We start from the raw sequence: 25684 nt of genomic DNA, 5'->3' as shown, positions 1-25684 counted from the left end.
TCCTACGTCAATACGTCTAACGAACTCATATAATTGGAAAATTAAATTCAGTAATTTGCTTAATCCATATTAATTTAACAGTACTATTTTTTTCACCTTCATACTGTAACTGACATGTCATTTTTCTAATAAAATGCATAAAATATTTTATTAATAAAAAATGTCAAAATGCCATGGCAACTATTTTATATTTTTAAATAAATTGCTCTTACCATTAAAATAAATTATAACTTGTCCACTTTATGATGACTTGTTTAAGAATTGACATCTATGAAATATCTAACATATAAAAATCAATGAAAATATTTGCTTTGAATTTTCAGGTTTGGGTGCAGCTAGAATAAATGAAATGCTTGGTCACATAACACAACATTTATATTTGTCCCTCATATTTTGGAACCATGTTAAATACATAAAAGAAATTTTTACATGAACATATGATCATTGAAGCCAGGTGGTGGGAAATGATCGGCGTCGGGGGGCGGTCTGCGACCTGGCATGGGCCCTGCGCCTGGCGGCCCGAAAGGGTCGAAACGAGCTCCTGGCGGTACTGCACCTCTGTAATGATTATTTATTGTACATCATCTTATAACCCTGGCCTTATCCTACTCACGTGGCACACAAGGTTCTATGAACGTTAATATGTCGGCTCAATTTTTATAGCTGACCACCTGCCTATCGCCAACCCTTGGGAGATTATTACACATAGTATTATTTTTACTTTTAGCAACAAATATTAGTATACAAGCTCTTGGTAGTTTAAATAAACTAATATACGAAATTTAATAGTAGAAACTGTACTTGTTATTGAAAAATATTCTAACCTTGGGAGCCCTCCTGGGATACCTAATCCAGGATTTTCAACATCTCTTCGCGGACCAAATGGATTGAAGATCATACCACCAGCGCCAGGTGCGAAGGGATCCAGATCTGATCGTCCCACATTAGGAAGTTGGGCAGAAGGTAATTCCCTGCAAAACAAGGAAACTTTTCTGAAAACTTTTATAACACAGTCACTCCAAATTAATTCATGCAATGTAAGACATATTACAGGATGTGAAAAATAAATTAAAGAAAAATTAACAGACCACAAGTCATGATTATCTGGATTTACACATGGCAAGGGACGAGGAGGAACTCTCAATGGATCATTCTCAAGTCTTCTGTCATTTGTATTATCTGAAAAAATAAAGGTAATGTTACAACAGGTTTTAAAGGACAGAAGGAAGTTAAGGCAACAGTTCTGCTCCATGACCAAAGAATAAACATAGTTATAATTTCTTAATTTACTTTGCTTGGCATCTTATTTTTATTTTTTTTAATTAGTCAAAGTATACAAACCTCTTGTGGTCTGTGTTTGCACAGTTGTAGTAGGTCTCTCTGTGACTGTTTCAATCAGATCTCTCTTTAAGTTGAACATAAGTTCCTTGTGGTTCGGAATCAATTTATCTATACTGCCTTTCATTGCCTTTATGTAGTCATCAATGTTGACTGCCACATTTGACACTGTTAGATCTTCTGATCTCTAAAAAAAATAAAAATAAACTTTGAGTTTTTATTTACATTTACAAATATATGTTAACAAGAAAACTACAAAAAAAAACAATTGCAATTTATTCATTATTGGCCACAAACTATTAATTTCAAAATTGACTTGTATGCCTTCTTTCATAGTATACTGGTACTTAATAAACTTAGCGAACACAAAATAGTGTTTAAAAAAGTATAACACCAAAAATAGAAGAAGGAAGACCATTACTTAATTAGGTTTAAAATTATTTAGCTAAGTTACCAAAAGGTTGATGATGAGATTGTCATCAGAGCTGACTCCATGTAGAATATATAATTTATCTTCCAAAAGATATCTTAAAGTATAGTTGTCCTTATCATTCCAACCACTAGGTAGAAGTTCTGTTTTCTCTTCTTCACCGGTAAGCGTTCTCTATAAAAGTTATACAGAAATCAATATCTGATTAAAGGGCAGACATATTGGATAGTTGGTAAATAAAATTACCTCATCTCCTATTCCAATACTTCTAAAACCTCTTTTAGTTAGATTCCAATGAATAAAAGCTATAAGAACATCAGATTTGCGTTTAACATCTTTTTCCACAGTTTTAAAAGTTAAATCCCAACCAAATAATGGATCTGCAGACATCGCCCTTTAGTTCTGCAAAGAAATATTACTATCAAGAGAGATTTTAAGTACTTACTATCTCACGCTTTAGGTTCAATGATAATGAAACTATTACCTTCTAAATTTTATAAACAGAGATCGGTCAAAAGTAATGCAATTGCAATGATTCAGTTTCAATTCACTGTGATACAATGTCATGAATTGACATTTGTCAAATGTCAATAAATAAGCAGTATTTAGTGATGTTTTGAATTTTCTTTTGACATCGCGCTAGTGTTGTCCTAAAAACAAAATGGTGGCAGTAATAAAATAAGCGTTGTGGTAATTTTCTATTCCAAAATCTATTGCCTTAAACATAAAATTAATTGATGAGACAGGTCAAATTTACGGTTATTTTTGGAGATTAAATATGCTATTATCAATTGTGATAAACTTTCGACAAATTGTATTTATAAGTTAACCTTATGGCTTTTACTAACTCGGATATGCACAAGTCATGCATATAAATAAATAAAGATAGGTAATGCTTGCATACGTTTCGTTAAATGATTATAAAAAGGAAGACAAAAAACGAAACCTAAAAACCGGAAGAATTGAAACACAGCTTCATAAAACATTATACTAGTATTGAAGCTGATCATTCCATCCCTAGACTAACGTAAAAAAAACAACATGGCGAACAGTGTCAACTCGGGGACCGTCGTGAACATAACGTGAAATAATGAATTTTGTTGTTCTAGAATATGGGTGAATATGTGCAATAATTTATTTAACGCTGATGTGTAAAGTGCTGTGTATTGAATATATCTGTGTATTTTAAGTGTAAAAATGGCATCGGATAAGATTAAAGTTGCTGTTCGGGTTCGACCCTTTAATAGGCGAGGTAAGTTGATTTCGCATTGGTAATAAATAAAGAAATCTGCAATCTTACAGGTGTGCGTAATCACTTGTGTTTATCGTGTTCTTTAATTTGTAACCAATTTACCAATAAAATAGATAGATTTTTAGTGTGCATTTTGTAAAAAAAACTTTACTGGTTATCTTTTGTTGTATACCTCAAGAAGAGATCACTTTGTGTTTATTGAAATTGTAAAAAAGTCAATCTTATATTAAATATTGCCACAAATCACCTGCCCATATGAGAAAACCAAAATACTTTTTATTTGTAACATTGAATGCCATAGTATTATTTGACCCAGAACCATAAATTTATGAGTACAAAACAAAGTTTGGAAATATCAAGTATTAATTATACACTTACAGGTGTCTTCAATCCTGTAAATACATAATAGATCTATTAACAGATCCATGAAAAGTTTAGCGGGACACAAGTTTTAATTATTCACATGAAATTTATCAGTTATCAGCTCCCCATTGACACATTGTGTCAGAATACAGTAATTAGTCATGTTAGATAATAGGGAATAAATTGTTGATATATTTTATAAATTATCATAACATATGAATTCCGAGTAACAAAAGTTTATTTCAAAGATGAGTATTGCAATCAATTTTTGTAATTTAAAATTAAACTGCTGGAAATATGTGGTATAAATATACAAAAGTAACATTTATGGTCTTCAGTTATTTCAATGCAAATTAATTGTTTATAAACAAAATGTAGTTTCACCAGGGGTTTTGTTATTTTAGTGACTAAGTGTATTTTCCAAGGCATCAACAATATTTATGTTTGCTCCTTGTTTAGGTATCAGTTATAAGTTATTCATAAACTTTTGCTTGAATATCGCACAGTTACAAGTTACCTATGTGCAAAAAAGTAGGTACAGGAGCATCAAATTCCACATATGGTGGAGATTACGATATTTTGCTTTGTCAATTATTTTGTAATAAAAAGGCATTGCTCTTTGAGTATCACTATGTGAATGAGATTTTACCTAATTTTTTTGTAATTTTTGACTTTAAGTGAAAAAAAATGGGAATTTATCTATTTATTATTAAACGATACATATAAATTACTGTTCCATACCACTGCAGCATATTTTTTTTCAATAATTTGTCATGTCGAATATTCCAAAACCGACGGAATAATTTAATTCTTTGTAATATAATGCAGTAAAATAAAAAAAAGATTGTGGAATTTCCATCAATGTTTTTATGTTGGTATAGAATCTAAATTAGGAATTCCAGTCGTATTTCGAGACAACATTCGCGATTCAGTTCGCGTAAAGTTTTCACAGTTACTTAAATTTCTAGACAGCAAAATATCATTTGCTCAACTAACAAGGTCTGAGTGTAAACTTTTTCGTTTTTTTTTTAATAATAATAAGATTTGTATTTAACTTGGAACAGACATTAATGGTACAATATAGTACAATACCATTTGTTGGTTATTAATTATTTATTTTAGGTAACAGAAAGTACTTCTAAAAGCAGCAAACATTACGTAAGAACAGCACCTAAATCGGTCAAATGTTTCGTGATTTGTGTTACCAATTTTTACGACATAAATTTTATTTCAACAAATGCGGATGTGAAATAGATGAGATCATACGTTTCCATACACATATTCTCTTTATATCTTATTGTAAATTCTATATCTCTCTAAACGGATATGTAAATAATAAAGACGCAAACGAATTTTTAAGAAGTAAGTGGAATAAAAAAATCTTGAGTAGACTTTGCGTTATTCCAGATTATTTCAGCCATTCTGCAGTTACGCGATAAGAAACATTAAAACTTTGTCGTTTATAATATTAGAAGCTGCCAGTCCATAATTAGTGTGTTCAGAAGACGTATTATAGTATACTACAATGGGCAGTGGAACCGGATTTGAGGGGACCGGCGCGAGCGGCCGCGTTCCGTCTCATCACGTACAGGCTGCGAGCACGCGAATACACTACTTTTTTGTTGCACGACTTTTTAACAACTAAACTATATTTAAATTGAACATGTTGCCACGTATTATTTGTGTTGATCCTTGAATACATAGCCTTTACCGTCATTGTTCTAAAAAAATTAAAATGATTTTTTGTAGGTTAGGTTATTAGAGTTAAATGATGAAAGGAGAACGACGAGTAGCAGAATTTGCGTTAATGAATGTCATTTAAATTGTTCGTAATGATTTTGTTGCGTTTGTTACTTTTAATTTATAAAGTCAATAAATGAAGCAACGACCAGAAAGTTAAATAAACAAAGGTTAAACAAAAATCTCGTACAAGTATATACCTTAGATATGTATTAAGTTAAATATTAAGCTATTGTGTTAATTCAATGGCTAATTACTTTTACATTGATAAAATAAATAGGGTTATGTATTACATCGGCGAGATAGTTACGTAAATTTGCCTTTGTCGGCGCACGGCAGTCATTAAGCCGTTCTTATGCATAGTTGGCGCTCTAAGGCTAATTACGCAATTAAAACATCGTAAAGGTATGAATTTATATGAACCTTTTTGTTCAACCTATGACTTATTCTTTGCCTTCTAATATGTTACCTGTTTTTGGGAGGTAAAAGACGAACTAATAGGAAATATGGTAAAAATGCTATGATTAGTCATAGGTGTTTAATGTTCTAAAATCAAACTATTCATGTCACTGGCTTCAGTTTGATATCCTCTAGTCTCTACATCAAAAACATCTCTATAATCTTTATTCTATGTCCGACGATAAATTCACACACATTCAAGGCAGTACATTTTCCTTTTATTAAAATTGGACCTTTATCTAATCTATGAAAATGAGTTTTTCTATTTAGAACCATCGTCATGTTCAAACAATCGAAATGATCCAGATCACGCGCTACTAATTATATTTGTAACCAAATATAGCCGGCGCTAAATGATCAGCCACGATTAACATTCTACTTCTATACCAGACGAACGTGTTTTGACTAGGAATACATAGTCGCTGGAAACGATACAATTTCACAAGTTGTGTTTATCGAATGCCACCTCTATTTGTTATTACGGTTTATGCTGATAAAGCGATAAGAATTCGCTAAACAGTATCCTTATCTTATAATATAGTATAAAAATAAACGTGGCTTTAACCGAAGGAAATAGGAATTTTATTGTCCTTTTTGAAAAGTCAAAACTTGTTTACTAAGTTGTCTGTTGCATTTTGTGACCTTTTAACCGATTTCATTTATCTTTTCTATTCGATGTAAGTATCCATTTAATGGTATTACCAAAAGTCCAAAAGACATTGAATGATGTCATGAGACGTCCAATTATAATTCGTGTTTTATCATTTATTTTTATCGATATCTTAGCAATAAGGATATACAGGTTTTATTTACATAATTTAAATTTGTAGATGTTATGTTTGTCAGTATGTGTAGTCGAATTTCGCGAGTCACCACTAACTGTTCAAATTAGTTGTCCTTCACTTCCAGCGTGTATGTCGAATACATTATTGTACATTTATGTAAATGTTTTAAATTTCCAATTCCTCATTTAATTATGAAGAACTAATGATAAGTTTTTTGAATGGGCTTGTGTCATTCAAATATATATCAGGACTAGACGCACCCAAGGCCGTGCTAGAATCCTAATGATAGAACTTTGAAACGCTGGATGTACAGCATTTGTTTTCGTAGTTACGGTAAATTTATTATGATGTTTGATTAAACTACAAATTCTAATAGTAGTAACTTGACAAAATTTAATAGTCAACTAATTAATTCAATTAATAAGTGTAAAAAGTGTATAGGTAATAGATTTTCTGGGAAACCCTCTTTTGAAATATAAAATAAACTCTGTTATCTTGTCGCGCGTCGTAAAATGAGAACATGAGTGATTTACGGCACTTTGAAGATAAAACAGATTGTTTTTTTCATTTTATATCAAAGTCGTATTATGTGTTGTTACAGAATTGGAGTTGGGGACACAATGCGTCGTGGAAATGGAAGGACAGCAGACTGTTCTGCAGTATCCTCAGTCACACGACAAAGAAAGGTAAAGAAGATAGAGTATACGACATAATCTAGAACAAAATCTCTAACAATCGCCTTTAAATGGTCGATAGGGAGATGAATATGTGAGAGAAATGGTCTCTTGATACTTCCTTAGTAACCATTTAACGACTTTGAGTACAGCATTAAGTTCTTGTCACTGGTGTTCTACGAATACTCAAGGACATGAGATAATTATGGTTTAATGGTTCATTTAAAATTGATATAATCTCGTAACTGTATAAGCACGTGGTGAGAGTTACTTTCCAGTCGATAAATGTTGCGACTGTAATACTGCAATGACGTACTTGTCCTAGTTATTTCTATCATACGACCTGGTACAATCTGTTTTGTTTGATACATTCAGCTTTTCAGTGAAATTGATTTAATTTACAGTATTTGTTGTTAGTTTTAAAAGATTTAACTCGATATTTTTTTAATGCTATTCTATAGAAATATACAAAGTTGGTAGATTTATCAACAATGCATAAGTGATATAATCGGTTTTATTCAGATTTATATATCCGGAATGGCATTGACGACAATACGTCTGAACTTTCCTCCTATCTTATCAAATTGCATTACATTTAAAAGATAAGATTGCAATAAAATATGTATATATAATATTTGCATTTGACTTAGTCATTATTATATTAGCTGTTGATGCGACTTCTTTGGCATAGGATTAATAAAAAACTGAATAATAAGTCTATGCTATTCAAGACTGTAATCTATGTTCCAATATTGCCTGGTCTATGTCCATAAACCTATCCATTCTTTCGTATGTACCTATAGTAAGTTGTAATTACTTTAGGGTTCCAACACCTGCATCGCTGTTATGTTTTTACATTAAACTCAATGAGCATTTAGCGAAAAGTTAAGAACATTTCGCAGTTTACAGTATACAGCAGGAAATAACCAAACGAGCAAAGTTGACCTTAGCAGTTCGCCCTTGCCCTAGATTCAACACGCGAGATATAAAGGAGCAAAGGAAGTGTACGGTTACTCGATTCTCAGAGTATTATCCGTCTCATTTTGCCGTAACGTTTTATTACTGGCTTTGAGTGTACTGTTACTTTTGCCTTAAAGTTTTTTTAAAGCGATGCTACTTCACTTTGATCCCATCCATACAAGTTGATGATGAATAATAAAGTTGAAGTAAATTTTAACCATGAAGAAAATTCAACCTAATTGTTATAAATATGAGTAGATTTTTGTATAATCTAGTTATCGTTTCTCGAATCTTTGTTTATGCGTAATGGTTTGTTTTCCTTGAACAATATTTTGTGAGAATCTCAGCACTGGGTGTTATCGTTAGATCGGTGGACGATGGCTAACGGCATTGTAGAGCCAGCCGTCGAGACGCTCTGATTGCCGCGTTATGCAAGCGCGTGCGTTGCTCACCTCTCATCCCTCAACCCCCACCACGAGACTCAGACAATGCCTTGGTGCGTTGAATAAAAATAAAACTGAGTTATTAGTATATGTACTATTCCAGGCTGTATCCTACCTAGCTCTGTTTTAAATTTCATCCAGATCCGTTAGGCATTCTGAAGTTACCAAACGCTCATAATATCGCATTCAGACTTTCGAATTAATACATAAGTAAAATATTAAGTTGTTATTGTTCAATGCGTAGTGATATTTTGTAAATGTGTTTCTCATTAATGAAGTTTTCTTAATTAATTTCAACACAAAGTGGTCGTAGGTCTGTGATGTATTTCTGCAATTATGCGCTCTTGCAACAAAAACAAGGCTGGATTAACCGTATTTTTAATTAATTATAATTATCCTTTCACCTGTTAATATTTTTAAATATTAAATTATGATTACACATAATTTTAATTCTTAAATTACGGTAAATTTGTATAGGTATTTAACCTTATTATTGATCAGCCTGTAATATAAGTAAATATATACGTATCAAGATAAGTCATAGAGTAATATACTTACGTAGAGTTCAATAGTTCTGAAACAAAGAAATTGTAGGCTACAGAAGCGCATAACGAATAACATAACAAACGTTTAATCGTAAGAAAAGCTAATGAATTATGAAAAATAAACTACAATACATTGCGAGTAAAAAGTAATAAAATAGTTTTATCAGTGAATTTTTAATGACTTAATAGATCTTTGTTTGTACCCAGTAACGGACGCTATTGTCTCGGTAAGAGGCCTCGAGGCATGAATGGAAGGAAAATTCATGATAATTATTCGGTTCGCATTTTCCGTTTTCATTTATTGTCCGTTGTATCGGAAAATAGTTTTCTATTTTTACTGTTCTTTTTTAATATTATGTTACAAGAATAAAGAAAAAGAATGGAATGAAAATTATACTTAATAAGTATTAATGTAATTGTCTTTAAAAGCTTGTATAAAATGATTTAGGCTTTTTAAACGTGTCCTTATCTATATATATAAAATAAAGTCGTGTTAGTTACACTATTTATAACTCAAGAACGGCTTTACCGATATGGTTGATAATTGGTGAGGAGGTAGCTTAGAGCCGGGAGACGGACATAGGATACTATTTATTCATTTTTTTTTCGAATTTACGCCTTGAAGAGCTGCTTTTTATTTAACTTACTAATATTATAAATGAAAATGTTTAGATGGATGTGATGTGGATGGATGTATGGGTGGGCTACACTAATTAAGTTTTTCATATATCCACGCGGACGGAGTCGGGGGCGACAGCTAGTATTTTAATAGAAACATCTTACTATCTCTAACATTACAATAAATGTATTATGAAAATGAATCGTTTCGGTACGTGAACTGGTTGCGAAAATAGTCTTATTCGAGGTTGTAATTCAATTAACATTTAAAGCGCGTTTCTGAGCAACTATTGTTTATAGTTGGTTATTGTTGCTGATCAGTGGATGCTCTGTAGCAAATCTATTACAAGGCGAAACGAGCCTGAGGTATTACCAATGTATTTGCTCTACCGTGAAATGTAATGTGTTCATTAATTTCGTCTTGTGAATAAGATTCAATGTGCGCAGATAACGTTGTATCGTATTTTTCCACTGAAAGTTATGCTATATTGTATTCTACCAATGCTTCTATGGCATAGTACAGGAATAATAGTTTTCAGGCTTTTATGTTTTTCTTTTTATAATTTAATGGATTATTGGTATGTGTATATGAAAAATATTGCCAATTTTTTATATTGGCATAGTTACTAACTAGCCGTTGTTTTTTTAATTTAAGTTTTTTTTGATTAAGTAAGTAATAAAATATGAGGCAAATTAAGCCTTCAAGTTCAGCTTTAATCGACCTTTTCAATAGCGTAACAACTTTTGACATTTTCTAAAGTCGGTTAATATTGTAAGGTCTACGTTATTCTACAATCAATGATGTGACTAGAAGTTTTATAGAACGAAAGAAATTCAATGTAAATAAACATAATTACTAGGTTTGTTCTTCAGTTTGCATGTATAATATAAAATATAATAAGAATGACGCAAAACTAAGTTACTGTACAATTTAATTTGTATGTAAAGTTTGTGTTATCTTCAGAACACTAACGAGTATTCTTTTCAAAGAAAGCAGACCGTGCTATCGAGGTTACATCGAAGTAATTCCAGGGCAGGCCGAGCTGCGCATCTCACGTATCTAACCTCGTTTACACAGCCCTAACGCTGGAGCAAACAAATATGTAGTAGTTACTTTGTTTGGTTAACCCGTAGTATACTTCCGTACTGAGTAATAAATGCTGCACGTTGTATAAAATCGTATTCGTTCGCAAACTTGGGAGATTATGAATTTTATTGAATTTTTTTTTTATTAATGTATATTTAGTTCTATATACTTGTGATCAGTTAACAACACAAAGGATTAGTTTGAACGTTTTAAAATTGATAGGTGATGCTTAACTAAAGTCCTAAAAATAAGTCAATCGGAAACGAAACCTACGCATTCTTAATTACGAGATAACTTTATTTTTGATGTTTTGTTAATTTACATATACAATTATGTTTTTTTTTGTTGCTTTGTATTCAAGTGACGTGTAACTGTGTGCGATTTTATTAGCGGAAATAACATTGAAGTTTATTAGTCATATCCATTATATTATGAAAATGATGTGCATTTGGCATCGCGTGTCAGCATCGAACACGCCACGTCGTGTGCCTCGTGTCTTATTGATTGACCCAATTGCATTCCTCAAACATTGTTCAATTCTATTATATTAAAATCAAATTTAACTTCTCTATCATCCTGTATGTCTGTGTTACTAACTAATTGTGAATGCCGCCTATTTGTAATTTGCCTAGATAAATTGGAAATATCATGAATGATTGAATGATTCTTACAACTACAAAGTATTGAAATCTTTCTTAGCGAATGAATGTGTACAACATGTAGTTTGATAACTCTTTACAATTTGCCTAGACAAGTTACAAATGGTCAGCATTCACAATCGCTCGGTAGCATATATAAAAATGTCTCTGTAGTGATGTCATTCAGTATTTATTGATGTTCAATGTATAATAATGCGTGTCTATTGATCGCAGAACGAACCGTTCCACTTGTTGTGTTTACAATAGCAGTAACTATAGATACGGTGGCACTTGTCACAGAAGAGGTGCGCTTACATGACCAAACGATACACGTAATAGAGTGGAAAATCGATTTTATTCCTTTTTACTTCTGAAGATTATTTGTGTGACATGTTTATTATAGAAATAGATTTTATAGTACACATTTATATTAAAAAAAAAATTAAAAATAATCTTCAAATCCCACTTGGAAACTAACTAATTTTTACTATATATGCAGTCGTGCAGTATTCAATTTCAACGATATTCGCTTGTTACGTTCCTTATCTGATACTATGTGATAAGACATACCTAATCGAAACTGTAAGCATATTATAAAACCATGCTTTGAGAATGCTAAGGAATACCTTTAAAACATGTTAAAAATTTCTTTCTTACTTATTTAATTTTATAATAATATTCTAACATACAAGTATAATATTTCACACGTTATTATGTATAATTCAAGAACTGAACTTGCTACTGTAGCAACCAATTAAGGATTTTGTATCAAACTTTTCCCTAGACGTAGTGTGGTAGAGTTGAGTTCAACAAACTAAAGAAATGAATATTAATGTTGAACTTGTCTGGAATATTTAAGAGGAGGTGAAATAATCATAAACAAGTTTTTGATTTTTATATTTGTTACTAAAAGAGCTAGTCTCTATGAATTCAACATTTAATTAAAATTTTGAAAATTGACTCTCAATTTAAACGTAACCAGTTTACAGAAATTAATTAACTGGGTTAGTTGTAGGCGTAACGAAAATCACGCTTTTGTGAATTTATCACGTTCCAGCTGTTTGCGCAGCGCTCTGTCAATATTTCCCTTTTCAATTTGTGTATTGTTCTGAATAGCCCCAGGGATTTATACGTAATGCACTTTACGTTCATTACAAACTGAAAACTTTGCTGTTCTGAGCTTAGGCGATAGCATTTACTGGCTGGTGCAGGGGTTCACTTTTAATGTGGTTGAGTCACGCGTAAAATAAATAGCAAAATAACTGTTTACTGAAATACTGCAGTCATTTAAGTAGGGATGTTCAAATGAAATACATAAAGTTCTTTTAGGATAACAATTCAAATCTATCCAAGATGAGCAGGATGTTTGCTTTAATAACAATAATCTATCTATGAATCACTACAAATGAATCTACAAAGGCAGTTTTGTTATTAATATCGTTATCTTCCTTTTATGTATCGGTGCTACGAATCATAATTGATTTGAAGATCCGCATTGTCATAGCTTATTATGAAATATTTCTAGATTTAAAAACGTCGGAATGTAAGCACCAGGGTTTATTGTTGTATCTATCACGTCCTTTTATATTCTTTAAAAATACAATCCTAAGAATCTTTAGTAAACGGCCATGTACGGTGGCTCAAACAAAATTTGAAATCAGTCGGCATAAGTATTCGGTGCGAATTTTTTCGCCTTTCCTTTGACTGGAATCAATTCGACAGCGAGGGATATTACAGCTTTATTCCACATCGCTTTTTACTTTCCTCTTTCAATGAGGGAGAAAATCTTTTATTCATAGTGAAATTGCACTGAAAATGAGCTGCTTGCTGTTGCGAAGTCGCTTCGGGATTAAAACGTACCCCTTATCGTTCTAGTTGCAGTATTCGCTTGATTATATGCAAATAATATAGCTTTATTATTTGCGTCCTTATGTTCATTGTTTATTGTTAAAACTCCTAAGTGTGACCTTTATTTCGCCTTAAGTGGCTATGTAGGCAAAATAAAGGCTTTAATTTTTGATGACTATACGTTTCGCAATGTTCTGTGTAATTGAGTGATTTCGTCAACAGAGTAAGAGTAAGTAATGGCTGAGTGTACCTACCATTAGTATTTACGTAATAAGATTACGAAGCAGCAGGCCGGAACAATTGGTCCGAATGTCGAATCCGGCGCCGGACGGGATTGCCTAATAAGTTTACTCCGGCATTGATTGGATGAGACAAGGGGGACCAATTAGCCGAATAACAACGTTTCTTAATATATTTTACTATAAATTCAAGTACACCTTCAGTTGATTAATCAAACTTTACTTACAACGTTAATATGAAGACGTGTTTAGTGAATAAATATTTTATGTAACAAATGACGTAATTTGCAACTTAACATGTAAATATTGTAGCGAGAGTGTGCTGAAGTCTCGAGAGATTAATTATGCTGAGGAGAGCGGCGTCGTTTATAGGAGCGCCGAAATCGTGGCCCGTGTAGCGCTAACGGCGTGTGTGCATTATACAGATATATGACGTATTTACTTATTAACTACCACATTTAAGTCGTTTAATGTTTACATAAAGGTCCCTTAGTGTGTGTTTTATTTACTGAAACTAAACTGCAGTACTGCCTAAAGGACTATATATTCTTGATTTTTCCACATTCTTTTTTCTTAAAGATTTTCATTTTTTTATTTCATAAATTTTTAGCAGACTTCAAAAGAAGGAAGAAGGTTGGTATAAATGCGAATGATTCGATGGATGTTTGTTAGAAGATATCTTCAGAACAGCTGCATAGATTTCGCTGAAATTTGGCATAGATGTAGAACGTAGCCTGAAAGAACATATAGGCTAATAATAGTTTTTTTTTATTCTACGCGGACGGAGTCCCATGCGACAGCTAGGAGTACATGTATAGTGGTGTAAAAGTAAATAATTGAGTATGTAATCTGAGTGTTCCTGTTTCCTATTATTTCGGTAATTCCAGTAGTATCATCTGGACGTTATAAATGTAGCGATGCTAAGCTCTTTATCCCGCTCATTCATTTTCCTCTTTTGTGAAAAGACAAAGTATTTCATTCGTTCATTCATTGTATCAAGTCTTTTATCATGAGAAGGGAAATGACGCGGTACATTTTATTGTTTGAAAAGTAGGTTACATTTTGCGTATTTATTTATTGTGACCAATATTTTATGTCTTATTTTTAATGATTAAATTAAGGATGACTAGTTTAGCTTAAAAACTAAATTAAAAGGCAAAGATTTTTAGATAAACAATAATAATTTACCGATTTATTGCACAGAGACAAAAATACATAACTAATATATATTGGTGTAAATAAATAAAGTGTTTGATAGCAGTTGCTATTAAAACGTAGCTAGTAAAGTATGTTAACAGAAGAATAAAGTGAATAATCTTATTCGTGATTTTCTGAACGCTTCTAACAATCTCTTTGCTCACGACCTCCTTTTATTTAAACGTCTAATGGAAGCACCTAGTGCATAGAAAGCAATTATTGTTTGTTTGGTACATAATTAAGATATATAATAAATCTAAACATTATTAAAAAAAATGTTTTATAAAATTCCTAACCTATATTTAGATATACGAATATATGAAAATTCAGGCCTATGTAGTTTAACAAAGACTTCAACTGACAAAGGGAGGGCAACCTATATTGGCACGCCGCTCTTTGCCACCGCAAATCTAATTAATGACCACGAAATGAACCAATGCCTGACCGAATGGAAAACGATGTTTCGCCAAATACTACGCTATATCAATAGAATATATTGAAAATTCACCACTAAATCGACTCTTTTGGCCTCAATATTATGTGGAATCAAATGAATTCCAACTATACAATTTGTAATTTGCGGACAAGTTCACTGTTTTAATGATTATTTGGAAGCTAGCTGCCGCCCGCGACTCAGTCCGCGATTATTAAACAAAATTTATTTAATAGCCTATGTTCTATAAGTATGTCAAATTTCCATGACATCCGTTCAGCCGTTTTGAAGATACCTTCAAACAAACATCCATCCATCCATCTAAACATTCGCATTTCTAATATTAGTAAGATTGCAAACATTATGTTGGCGGTTTGGTTTACGATTTAAGAGGTCACCTTTATAATTTGTACAAATCTGTTTTCATTTATTAGATGTCGCATAAAAAAATCATTTGCTCAAAATGTATATTTTAACCCTCGTCATTTTTAAAGTCAAAAAAAACTTAATCAAAACAGGCCAGTTATAATCTCCATATCCCGCTGTCAGTTATAAGAGATTATGTTACTCTTATTCTATTACTTTTGTTAACCCTTTTACACCATGTAATGAAATTCTTTACAAAACAGACAAATGTATTGTACATTTTTACCTTTCGTTTCTTTTTATTTATTATCCTTTTTGTTCATAACAAGTAAGTAATAAATAAGTAAGTTACGTTCGTCAAAGAAGCCAATAACCTGACTACAATAAGAATCAGTCGTGAACCTGATTACGTATTGCGATGGCAGATAAACATCGCTGAGAAAACAAATAGAATCTTATTGGCCGCTTTATTGCTTAGTCAACTTGTAAAGCGATTTTTATCCAAGGCGGCAAAGCAATAACCTTTCTCTCCCGTTCCCTTTTAAATCGGAAATACAAATAATTTTTGCTACTATATTTCTAACCATAAGATATTGTCATGAAATTGTTAAGTTAAAATAACTTTTTTTGTTAAAGATTATTTCTGGATTATAGTTCCTTATTTGATTTTAGTAATATATTTATAGATTAGTTTGCCTCGTTAAGCCAATTGACAGAGGCCGGACCGTAAGGCTTTAAATCTCCATTTCTCTGCTATAAATTGAGCCCGTGGATTCATTAATAGACGACCCTTGTTGTTTTGATGTTGGTTTACGTCTCTTGTAACTGATACTAACGACCGAGCCCTGTCTCTATCGTAAATTATAATTCTAACAACTTTATTATAGTGTTTATACGTTTTTGTTCTTATGTTTGTTTATGAAGAAGGGAAAAATAGGCGCCACACTTGATTTAAAGTCGACTCCAATAACAAAGAGTAACGGATTACTTGCCATTTAGCGGAAGCAAAAGCCAACCGAAAACCCACGAAAATGGAAGAATAAAGGGTAGAAAATTCGTAAAATATGTTCATCATCATAAACTCAGTATGTTTTTATGGATACTTCGAGTTATGATACCAATAATATTGGGTTCCTATCGCATGTTACTACCGTATAAGCTAATTTCTAATCAAATAGAAACGCTTCTTATATAAAATGCTGAAATATTTCAAACTCTACTTGAATGTAAAATTTAATTAGCTTTAAAAGAAGTTAAATTAATTCAATGAAGTTAATAAAATTACAGTTACTAAAAGAATTCTTCTCTTCATTTATTAAATGCACCAGTTGAATTCAGAGGTTGTTGAAAGACTCGGACCAAAGTTGATATAATTTATGTGCACTAAAGTGCTATTTGCGCTGCTTATAAACGTTGAAATATTATTAAAGGGCAAACGTGAGCTGACCGAGAAACGCTCGCCCCCTACATCTGTACGAGAAAGAAATCTCCTTCGTTTATTTCCACTACCGTCCTGTGTAATTTCAAACGTCTTATAGAACGCTCTCTGTGTTTACGAGGTTCAGTTTATCTGTTGTCTTTGATAGCGATTTACCGGGTTTTTATTGTCTTTTTACTTTCGGCTTGTAGGTAATGTTTGTTGCAATTTTTTTTAAGTTATTATGTAGTCGTCGTTGAACTTATGCGTTAGACGAAAAAAAGGAAAAGAATAAAGAAACCGATATTTAGACCCAGTTAAGTTCGCACACAACCTAGTTTAAATAGTTATTACATATTGTTTTATATTTTATGATAAATTCTAGTTGAAAAAGATTCGCTTGCTAGTCCAAACGACGGACAAAAAGGTTCTATGGTCGTGTAAAAAAGGTCGAAAGATATGAATGCAGATGGCAAGGTCTATAACAGTTACCGACCGTCGTCTGGTGCGGACGTCCCTTCTCATCAGCCGAGTGCTCTCAACATTTCAGATCCGACTCGATATTGCACGTTGTCGCACCGTCGTTTCAGTTTACGATCTTTGCTAAAGGATCTTGCTTTTACACCGAACATTTTGGCTGATTGAAATCTCTTTAAATCGAGGTTATGTTGAAGAGTTTGTCGCGACCTCTACTTCTCAAGTTTTGCTTTCCATTTGTATTAGTATCCCTAACCTTTGATGGGTTAATGAAATGTCATAGTACACTGGTCTTGCGTGTTTATAATGCATCTTTTGCTGCTAGTCTATTGCTGTTTATATCAAAGGTCTTTTAATGCCAGAAGATTGATACATAAATGGTTTTCTGTCACAAACACTGTACTACAAAAAGTTTTTTTTTTACGAATCGCAATAAGCTGTGTAAACAGTTTTCTATGGCCTTTTAGATTGCATTCTCACTCAGTGCATTGAACTATTTTTTGTAGCTTTATTAAAGATCTTAAACAAGTCTTATTTTTTTTTCGCAATGCCAAAAGTAAACTGATACCATTCATCATGTCCAGACCGCCTCTCCGCCGAACATGACATAAATTGGTGGCGATAAATCAATATAAATTGTTGTACGTACTCGGAAGGAATACTTCTTTAGATATTTATTGGCATATTAAACAGTCGTTCAATGCTCAGCTTCGCATAACATCGTTTTATGTTATGTTTTATTGTAATTTCTTTTGCAACGGAGGCATTTTGCCATTACTTCAAAATTTCGGATTGTATTACAGACAGATTGTACTTTGGTTAAGCGTGGATTTTTCTCCATTTAAAGATTTTTGTAGTGAAAACCCCAACAAAACAAATTTTTAAACTTTAGTTTAAATGTCAACGGTGACGATGCACGATTGTAGCGTGACTTGATGGTTTTAAAACAAATACAAACAAAGCGACCCTCGCTCTATACTCCTTGATTTATTGTATGGTAATAGAAGCTGCTTTTGTAACGACTCGCTTTGGTGTTGCAGCCGTATCGTCACCATAACAATCCTCAGACTAGAAGCAACTTGGCATTCGGTCTGGAGTTTGTGAGAGTCACGAAACTTTGAAATCAACTCAGATTTGCAATTTAAAGTAAGTCTATTGAAAGTTTTACTCTAAAGGGGATGAGTTGTACGTTGACGCGCATCACCACAACTCTAATGCACTTTTAGTTACTTTAGCTAAGGTTTAACCTTTCAACGGTCTCCACAATTAATACAGCCATGTAATAAGTCTCTAATTGTGGCTGTCCTTTTGTATTTTACTGGAGATGTTTATTTTTAATTCATTGAAATTAACTTACAAAGTGTAAAACATTCCGTGAAATGTTGTTTCAAAGTCTATTTATGCAAATGGATTCATGTCTATGAATTGGAAGCGTTGATAGCGAGAAGTTTCTCGCAGTACAAATATTTATCCATTGTCTATTTATAATGCCTCTGTTTAATGCCGATGTTAGCGCAAAATCTAAACAAACGCAGATGTGAGAAATGACATCTTTTTTTGAGATGTCACTAGTTTTACTTTTTAAATTTATTTTAGATATCTGAAACACACATATCTTGTGAGCGTTGGTGGCTTAGAGGTTAAGCATTTTACTTGTGATCTGTAGATCGGGTTTGAATGGGCCAGCGTGGTTGACTATGGCCTACTCATCCTTACTAAATGTCGGTTCTGAGCCACTTAGTGGAGATGTATAGTGAGCTGATGATGATGTAACACACGTCATTGTCATCATCTGCAGCCTTTGCCACTGCTCGACATATGCCTTCCAAAATACACACTAGGCAGAAATTTAAAACCTTCTATAAGAATAGAACCTACAAGTAAGATCTTGGACGGTTCCCAACATTGTCTAGCAAGTTATGATAGAAATTATATTATTCCGTTTTTGAAGCTGACTATGTTTACGGTTTTAATGTAGGTGAATAACCTATGAATAGCTGCATTATAAGACCGTATTATTTGCGATAAAACGCGCTGTCTCTCTTGTATGATAAAAATACACTGAGTGGTTGTTAAGCGATGATTTGATGAATAGTATTGAACTTTGATCTAAACCAAACCTGCTTATTAAGGTTATATTCAAAAGTTGCAAAAATTTTTACATACAAGCAATCGTTGTTATGTCAAAATTTTTAAAATATTTACTTTTTTGGTAACAAAATATTCTAAGTTTCTAATGATTAGAACTATACCTCTTTATTGTCATCGTGGATGTTTCAATATGTTGTGAAATTCTGTAGAAATGTTATTTTGTGTCAAAATTCTTAATATAAATGAGGTTATTAATTTCATCAAAAACTTCTTGGAAAAATCGTGAATTTTTGATTTAAAAAATTCAAAATAATATTTTATCTGGATAGGATGAAAAAAACCTTTATAATAAAGAAAATACACATAAATATTTGTTGTAAACGGATGAATAAATTTGTAGTGTGCTACAGAAATTAAGATAAGAAAAATCGCGCGGTGAAAGCGGCGAAACGCGTTTTCACGTCTCGCTCATAATTCTCTCCCGGTGCGATGTATCAGCGCGTTGTCAGCCGGACGCGGCGCGTGTGCCCCGGGTTCGAAGTGATGACTCACTGCGAACACAATCACCGGAACAACGCTCCCGATCATTAGCTTTACTCACCTTTTATTTCCTTTAAGGGACGTCTAAGTCAAACCAATGTTACACTCGGAGTTATGGTTTGATTAATTTACTATAGCATGTTGTTAGCAACATGGAAATAGTTTGATATCCTTATTTTCTAAGATAAACTGTAAATTTTCAACTTTATAAATAGTTTTCTACTCATTCTTATATTGTATTAATCATTTACCTATCAGAATTACGTCGCTTACAAGTTGTATCACATTGTTTTTATTTATCAGGTAATTAGTACGAAAGTGCGCATTACATAGTCAGTGACGCATCGATTATCAACCGACTACTTTATCATATGATGCAAAAACACAGGTATAAACGCACACGTGTGTGTTGTATAACTCACACAAATGTATATGTGTGGCTAAAGTTATCGATCAAACATGGCTGTTTCCAGCCTGAATTTGCAACGAAAATGTCGACTTTTGTCAGAGGGATGGGGGCAATTTCAAGACAATGTATAATAGTAAACTATAAATTAAGGTTATTCTGTTTTATAATAAGATAATATAACTAAGATTGCTGGTAAAATTTAATTGGTAAAAAAATTTAAATTGGTAAATTTTCGAGATTGTGTTTAGGTATACTTTATTAAAATCAACATGCTCAAAAGGATTTTGTTTTTTAATATCAATTAGTAAGTACCTGAATGGGTAAATTTGTACGATATCGATCCATTTCAACACCAAGACATCTACCTACAGACGGGCAGATTTTCAATCGCTAAATCTCTATTTTATCGATATTCCCCTTCGTCTGGAACAGGGATTACAAACAGCCCCGGTCCCCACTTCCCCCTTAGGCAAGGCGTAGCTTATAAACGCAGGGGTATTTCAAAAGCAAACTTAAAATGTTTTAGATGTACTTAAATATATTAACAAACAAACTTTTATTCAATTTTTATAATCTGTTTGGTAATTTAGTATAACCAAACAGATTATAAAAATACCATACCAAACATGTTATAATAAATTGGCTTAGTAGGTACTCAAACTTTATATCAGTAAGTAGCAGTTTAGTCCTTGACCCAAAAACATACAAGGCCCGGGTCTAGGACGTTCAACTAACGGTCATGGACTTTCTTTTGTTACCATTTTGTGTTTTTTCAAATTAAATTCTTTTCATCTTTCCAACTCTGGCTTTTGAATTCCTGTCTACGATGTCTTGCTTTTTAAAGAACATTGCTTGAACATTGAACAGTGTTCTACATCTATGGCAAATTTCAGCAAGATCTATGCACCCGTTCTGAAGATACTTTCTATCAATTTTCTTCACTCTCCATATAACTGTGTACCTTTAGCTATGGTATAGTAAATCTAAGAAGACTATATTGTGTGCGTTTCAATTTAAATGTCAAGGCTGATGTTTATACACCATTTAGTTGTCGGCTTACGTCAGTCCATGTTACGTGTGCGGGCAGCCTTATAATAGCATTTAAAGTGTACGGTGTCGGCAACGTGGTAACCTATTGGTAACGCGGTAATGTGTTATATAAGCACCCATGACATTGTCATTGCAAAATTGTCCAGCGATTACCTTGATTGTGTTTTCCGGTCTTACTAGCTGTCGCTTGCGACTCCGATCGTGCCGGATTAAAAATAGATAGTTAGATATATAATTTATATATATGTATATAAAAGAAAGTCGTGTTAGTTACACTATTTATAACTCAAGAACGGCTTTAGCGATATGGTTAAAAATTGGTGAGGAGGTAACTTAGAGCCAGGAGCCGGACATAGGATACTATTTTTTTAACTTACTATTATTGTAAATGCGAATGTTTAGATGGATGTGATGTGGATGTACACTAATTACGTTTTTTTATATATCCACTCGGACGGAGTTGCGGGCGACAGCTAGTATTTTATAAAAATTAGAAAAGCTATTCATTATCCACGAATTGTTGTACTGTTAATGAAATCACTGATAGATGTGTTTCCTTTGCCAATGCAATGCTTAATGCTTATTGCATTAAATAGTTTGTCCAATCTTACTTGAAATATTATTTTTTATTCTATCAAAGTTTGTAAATAATATATTTTAACGATTAATGAAAACAGTAATTTTAATATAATTTGTTGTATATCCCAGGTTTCCCGCAATTGCGGTTAAGCAATTAAACCGTTGGTATACATTTATTATTATCAATATTATATTTGAATTTGTATTTCAGTTTTTATAATTAAAATATTTGATTAGTAAGTTAATGAGTTTTTGGTATTTTAATTCAAAACTGTCAATTTGTTCACGTTATTCATTTAAATTTGTAATTAGTTTTGCCTGTACAAAGAAACTTGTGAATTTTAATAAATTGTTAGTAATTTGACATTTTAATAAGTTATCTTCTAGTCCTCTTTAAATTTTTATTCTATACACTCGTTATCAGAGACCTATGGAACGCCATTGGGGTATAGATGTGTATCGTGGGTAAAAAAAGGTCTAATAATTAATAATTAAATAATAATTTAATCATATATTACATAGTTACCTCATATTGAATACGTCCAATTAGGAAAGCGATTTTATGTTATTTTGCTTGATCGCAAGTTTGATAATTTTCGTGATATAATATGCAAATATTTAGCAAGCCTCGCTTCGCCCCTTATCTCTGGCAGGCGCTACAGGCAGCGCCAAAGCAATGTTTACAAGTTAAAGACCTCTTTCATCTCACTTTCATTTCATCGCGAATTATTTGATAAAATTATGGAAATATTATATTTATGCAGTGAACATAAAATATACATTTTAAAATAAAAAACTGGGACATTTATAAATCCTTTAATGTATAGTCGAATATTAGAAATGTAAATCTAAACAATGCAAAATAAATCCATAGACAATAAACGAAATTTTCAGTAGGAAATGTATTAATATAATTCCTCATTTCTATTGAATTTTACAAAAGAATACTGAGAATCTGTTACTGCAAAGTGTTCCTTGCTTCTCGGCACTGTCATTTAAAATTGTCAAAGGAAAACTTTTAATAAAAAAGATCTTAGCAGTCCACTGTAGGATCCCAGTGAAATTAAGTACAGGAAGGTAAGAAGTTTTACTTTAATATCTTTAACTCTTCCTTGTTCCTGGAATATGGGTTACAGCTTTTCGTTAACAATAGGTTTTAGTGGCGCTATCGCTTGTGATACCTGAGCTTCATTGTCTTTCTCGAGACTAGGTTCTAGTATTTAGTTAAGTGTCCTTAGATAGCGTAGAGTACGACGGTATAAGTATAAAACAAGAATACCTTTTGTGTTGCATAAAATTTTCATTGATAGTCTTCAAAAATACAAAGTTCTTTTCATGACTTAGGGACCTTCAAGAAGCGTGCATACCATTTCCTTAAAGACCGGCATCGTATCTGCAGTTCCTCTGGTGTTGCAGATGTCCATGGGTATCGTTGATCACCTTGGTGTTCCGACCGCTCGTTTGCCCCCTTCTCTTATAAAAAAAATACAATAATCATGTTGTCTTTTAAAAAGAAAATTTAAAGCAATTTGTCCAATTATACAGCACTCGAATTTAGTGTGTTACAAATTAATTCGTAATTTCCTAAATGGGTTTTCCATTAGATAAAGCGACTTGAATTAATAATAATGAGAAATGTGGAAGCAGATTTTAATATGAAAAACATAAATCCGATGGGATCGGGGTATTCTGACAACAATTTAAAGTACTCTTCAAAGTTTTCTATAGTTGACAGAAATTGCTTGTTATCAATAACCATTTGCTTTTATAAGTTTAATATGTGTAGTTTGTCTCAGTTAGACGCAATAAAAGTACAAAGAAAACTGTACATTTATGTTCCGAATTCGTTTAAAAGGAAATGGTTAGCAACAAAAGAGGCAAAGCGTCAGTGGCTTGAGCGAGGCGGAATTGAATTTTGCTGAATGGATTAAAAGAAACGAGTATCTATTCTAGAAATGAAAAGATTGAGTACACAAAAGGCTCACAATACAACAAATGGTATTTTAACTGCAATAGTTTGCTTTCTTCTAGGAGCTGATAATTTGAATATGTGGATATTAAAATTTATTTAAATGGAAAATATTAGTATGTTTGTAAAAAATTATGGAGAACAGCGGTCGACCTAAAGTAAACCACAAGCTAATTATTTGCATTGCAATTTTCTTTGCAAAACGCGTTTTGCAATAATTTGATATAATATGTTCATGCGACTTCGTTTACTTACAATCCGTCTAAAGATCATTAGCAAATATCTTTATTCTATCATAGTTACGTATATCAAACTAGAAAATAGAAAACTTAAAACAGTGTATAGATTGCAATGTATTGTATTATAAATTATCGAATATTGTCTCTATAAATTAGAAATTTTAATATTCGAATGTCAGATATGTTATCGGAAATGTTAATTCCAGTTATCTTCTTCATTAATACTAGTTTGCATACTTCTCTGTTCATGACAAGGGACCTGAATCATTGTGGTTTGCTTTTCTTTACGGATTCCATTCCGTGGTTAACCAAAGATTGTGGTTTGCTGTGCTGCGACTGGTTCATTCTATAAACGGATTCCCTTTTCTGATGTATAATGGTGTATTAACGGCTTAAGTCGAGATTTAAAGCAACTCTCAGAAGTATTAATGACCGCCAAGAGAGAGATATTTTTTGTTTAAAAAGTTACATAACAATGTCGTTGAATTATCATAATATTTAAAAAAAATAATGATATGCACTGCTTCAAAAATAGCTTAGGTAACTTGGCTGTCAAATTATGCTGAACGTTGGCATGGTCCAAAAAAAGTGGTCATTCCACGTTTATAAGCCCGTTGTTATAGAGATGTTCTCGAATGAACAAATAAAATCTAGTGGTTCAGGTCACTAACCAGATTTCATTCGACAAATCTATCAATATTCTATTTAAAAATCTTCGTCTAGTTCCAGGTAAGATAATTTGCTCATAGGAAATTTTCATAGCAGTCAATTCATCAATCATTGTATCTCAAGACTAAAGAAATCCCATGTTTATCGACGTGTAATTAGATTATTATTTTAACAAAATAGACCCTTTCCCTTTGTATTAGTTTATATAAGTACAGTGTTATATTTGGTAAACATCGATATTCATGATGTCACGGCATTTGATTTCAAGCTGTATGAATTTCTTCTTCTGTGGCCATGAATTGCATTTATTCTTTTGTTGGTTTAGCAGTTGCCAGTTACAATATTATAAATTGACATCATGTATTGGTAACAATTAAAACTATCCGTTAAAATGTTAGTAACGAGACTGTCCGTTCAATTAAAGAAGGACGTCTTCGCAGCGAACCGGTTCCTTTCCGTTCGTGTTTTCGATAAATATTTATAGGGCTATTATACCTTATCGACACTAATACGAAGCATCCAATTTCAGCAAAGGCCACACGAGAGCATTCGATCCAACTAATAATCATTAACTTAATGTCTCTTAGTAACTTATTGGATTTGATTCACGGGATTTGAGATGGTTCTGAATTACAAGGGAGTCACATGAAAGTTTTTTTTACACGTTTTCTTTTCTTACGTCTAAATGTCAACTAAAATCCAGACTGTTATTACGAGTACCTTTATTTGTAAAATAGGGTGCCCATTAATTCGTGTACGGTGGATAAGATTAAAGACTCGAGTTTAATTATTATCAGCGGCGTTGTTTTTGGATCGATACGGCAAGATA

The 25684-nt window shown here is 32.4% G+C and overlaps 2 protein-coding genes across 8 annotated transcripts in view; one reads left to right on the top strand and one right to left on the bottom strand.

Annotated features, from left to right (window-relative positions):
• Window positions 1-357: 357 nt before the first annotated feature.
• On the bottom strand, window positions 358-2343 carry PI31 (Proteasome inhibitor 31 kDa). 2 transcript variants are annotated; one of them, XM_013321049.1, is made up of 7 exons: window positions 2253-2343; window positions 2015-2170; window positions 1793-1942; window positions 1342-1525; window positions 1089-1179; window positions 825-971; window positions 358-558 (listed from the first exon to the last, which is right to left on the bottom strand). In XM_013321049.1, exons 2-7 carry the CDS (start codon window positions 2156-2158, stop codon window positions 426-428), a joined length of 849 nt encoding a protein of 282 aa, XP_013176503.1. In that variant the 5' UTR covers window positions 2159-2170; window positions 2253-2343; the 3' UTR covers window positions 358-425. The 2 variants fall into 2 exon arrangements, with proteins under 2 accessions (XP_013176503.1, XP_013176504.1); XM_013321050.1 differs by having other exon boundaries at window positions 2015-2186; window positions 2253-2323.
• A 464-nt stretch (window positions 2344-2807) lies between these two features.
• The window catches only part of Khc-73 (Kinesin heavy chain 73), an 85856-nt gene continuing 62979 nt past the window's right edge, over window positions 2808-25684 (top strand). For all 6 annotated transcript variants that reach the window (XM_013320918.1, XM_013320917.1, XM_013320914.1 and 3 more), the window contains exons 1-2: window positions 2808-3020; window positions 6969-7053. In XM_013320918.1, the coding sequence (XP_013176372.1) occupies window positions 2966-3020; window positions 6969-7053 (140 nt within the window). In that variant the 5' untranslated portion in view covers window positions 2808-2965. The remainder of the gene's footprint in view (window positions 3021-6968; window positions 7054-25684) is intronic.

This window comes from Papilio xuthus, unplaced genomic scaffold (genome assembly GCF_000836235.2).
Source record: "Papilio xuthus unplaced genomic scaffold, Pxut_1.1 DF825946.1, whole genome shotgun sequence".
In the NCBI taxonomy this organism is placed as follows: domain Eukaryota; kingdom Metazoa; phylum Arthropoda; class Insecta; order Lepidoptera; family Papilionidae; genus Papilio; species Papilio xuthus.
This window is presented reverse-complemented; position numbering and strand designations above follow the sequence as displayed.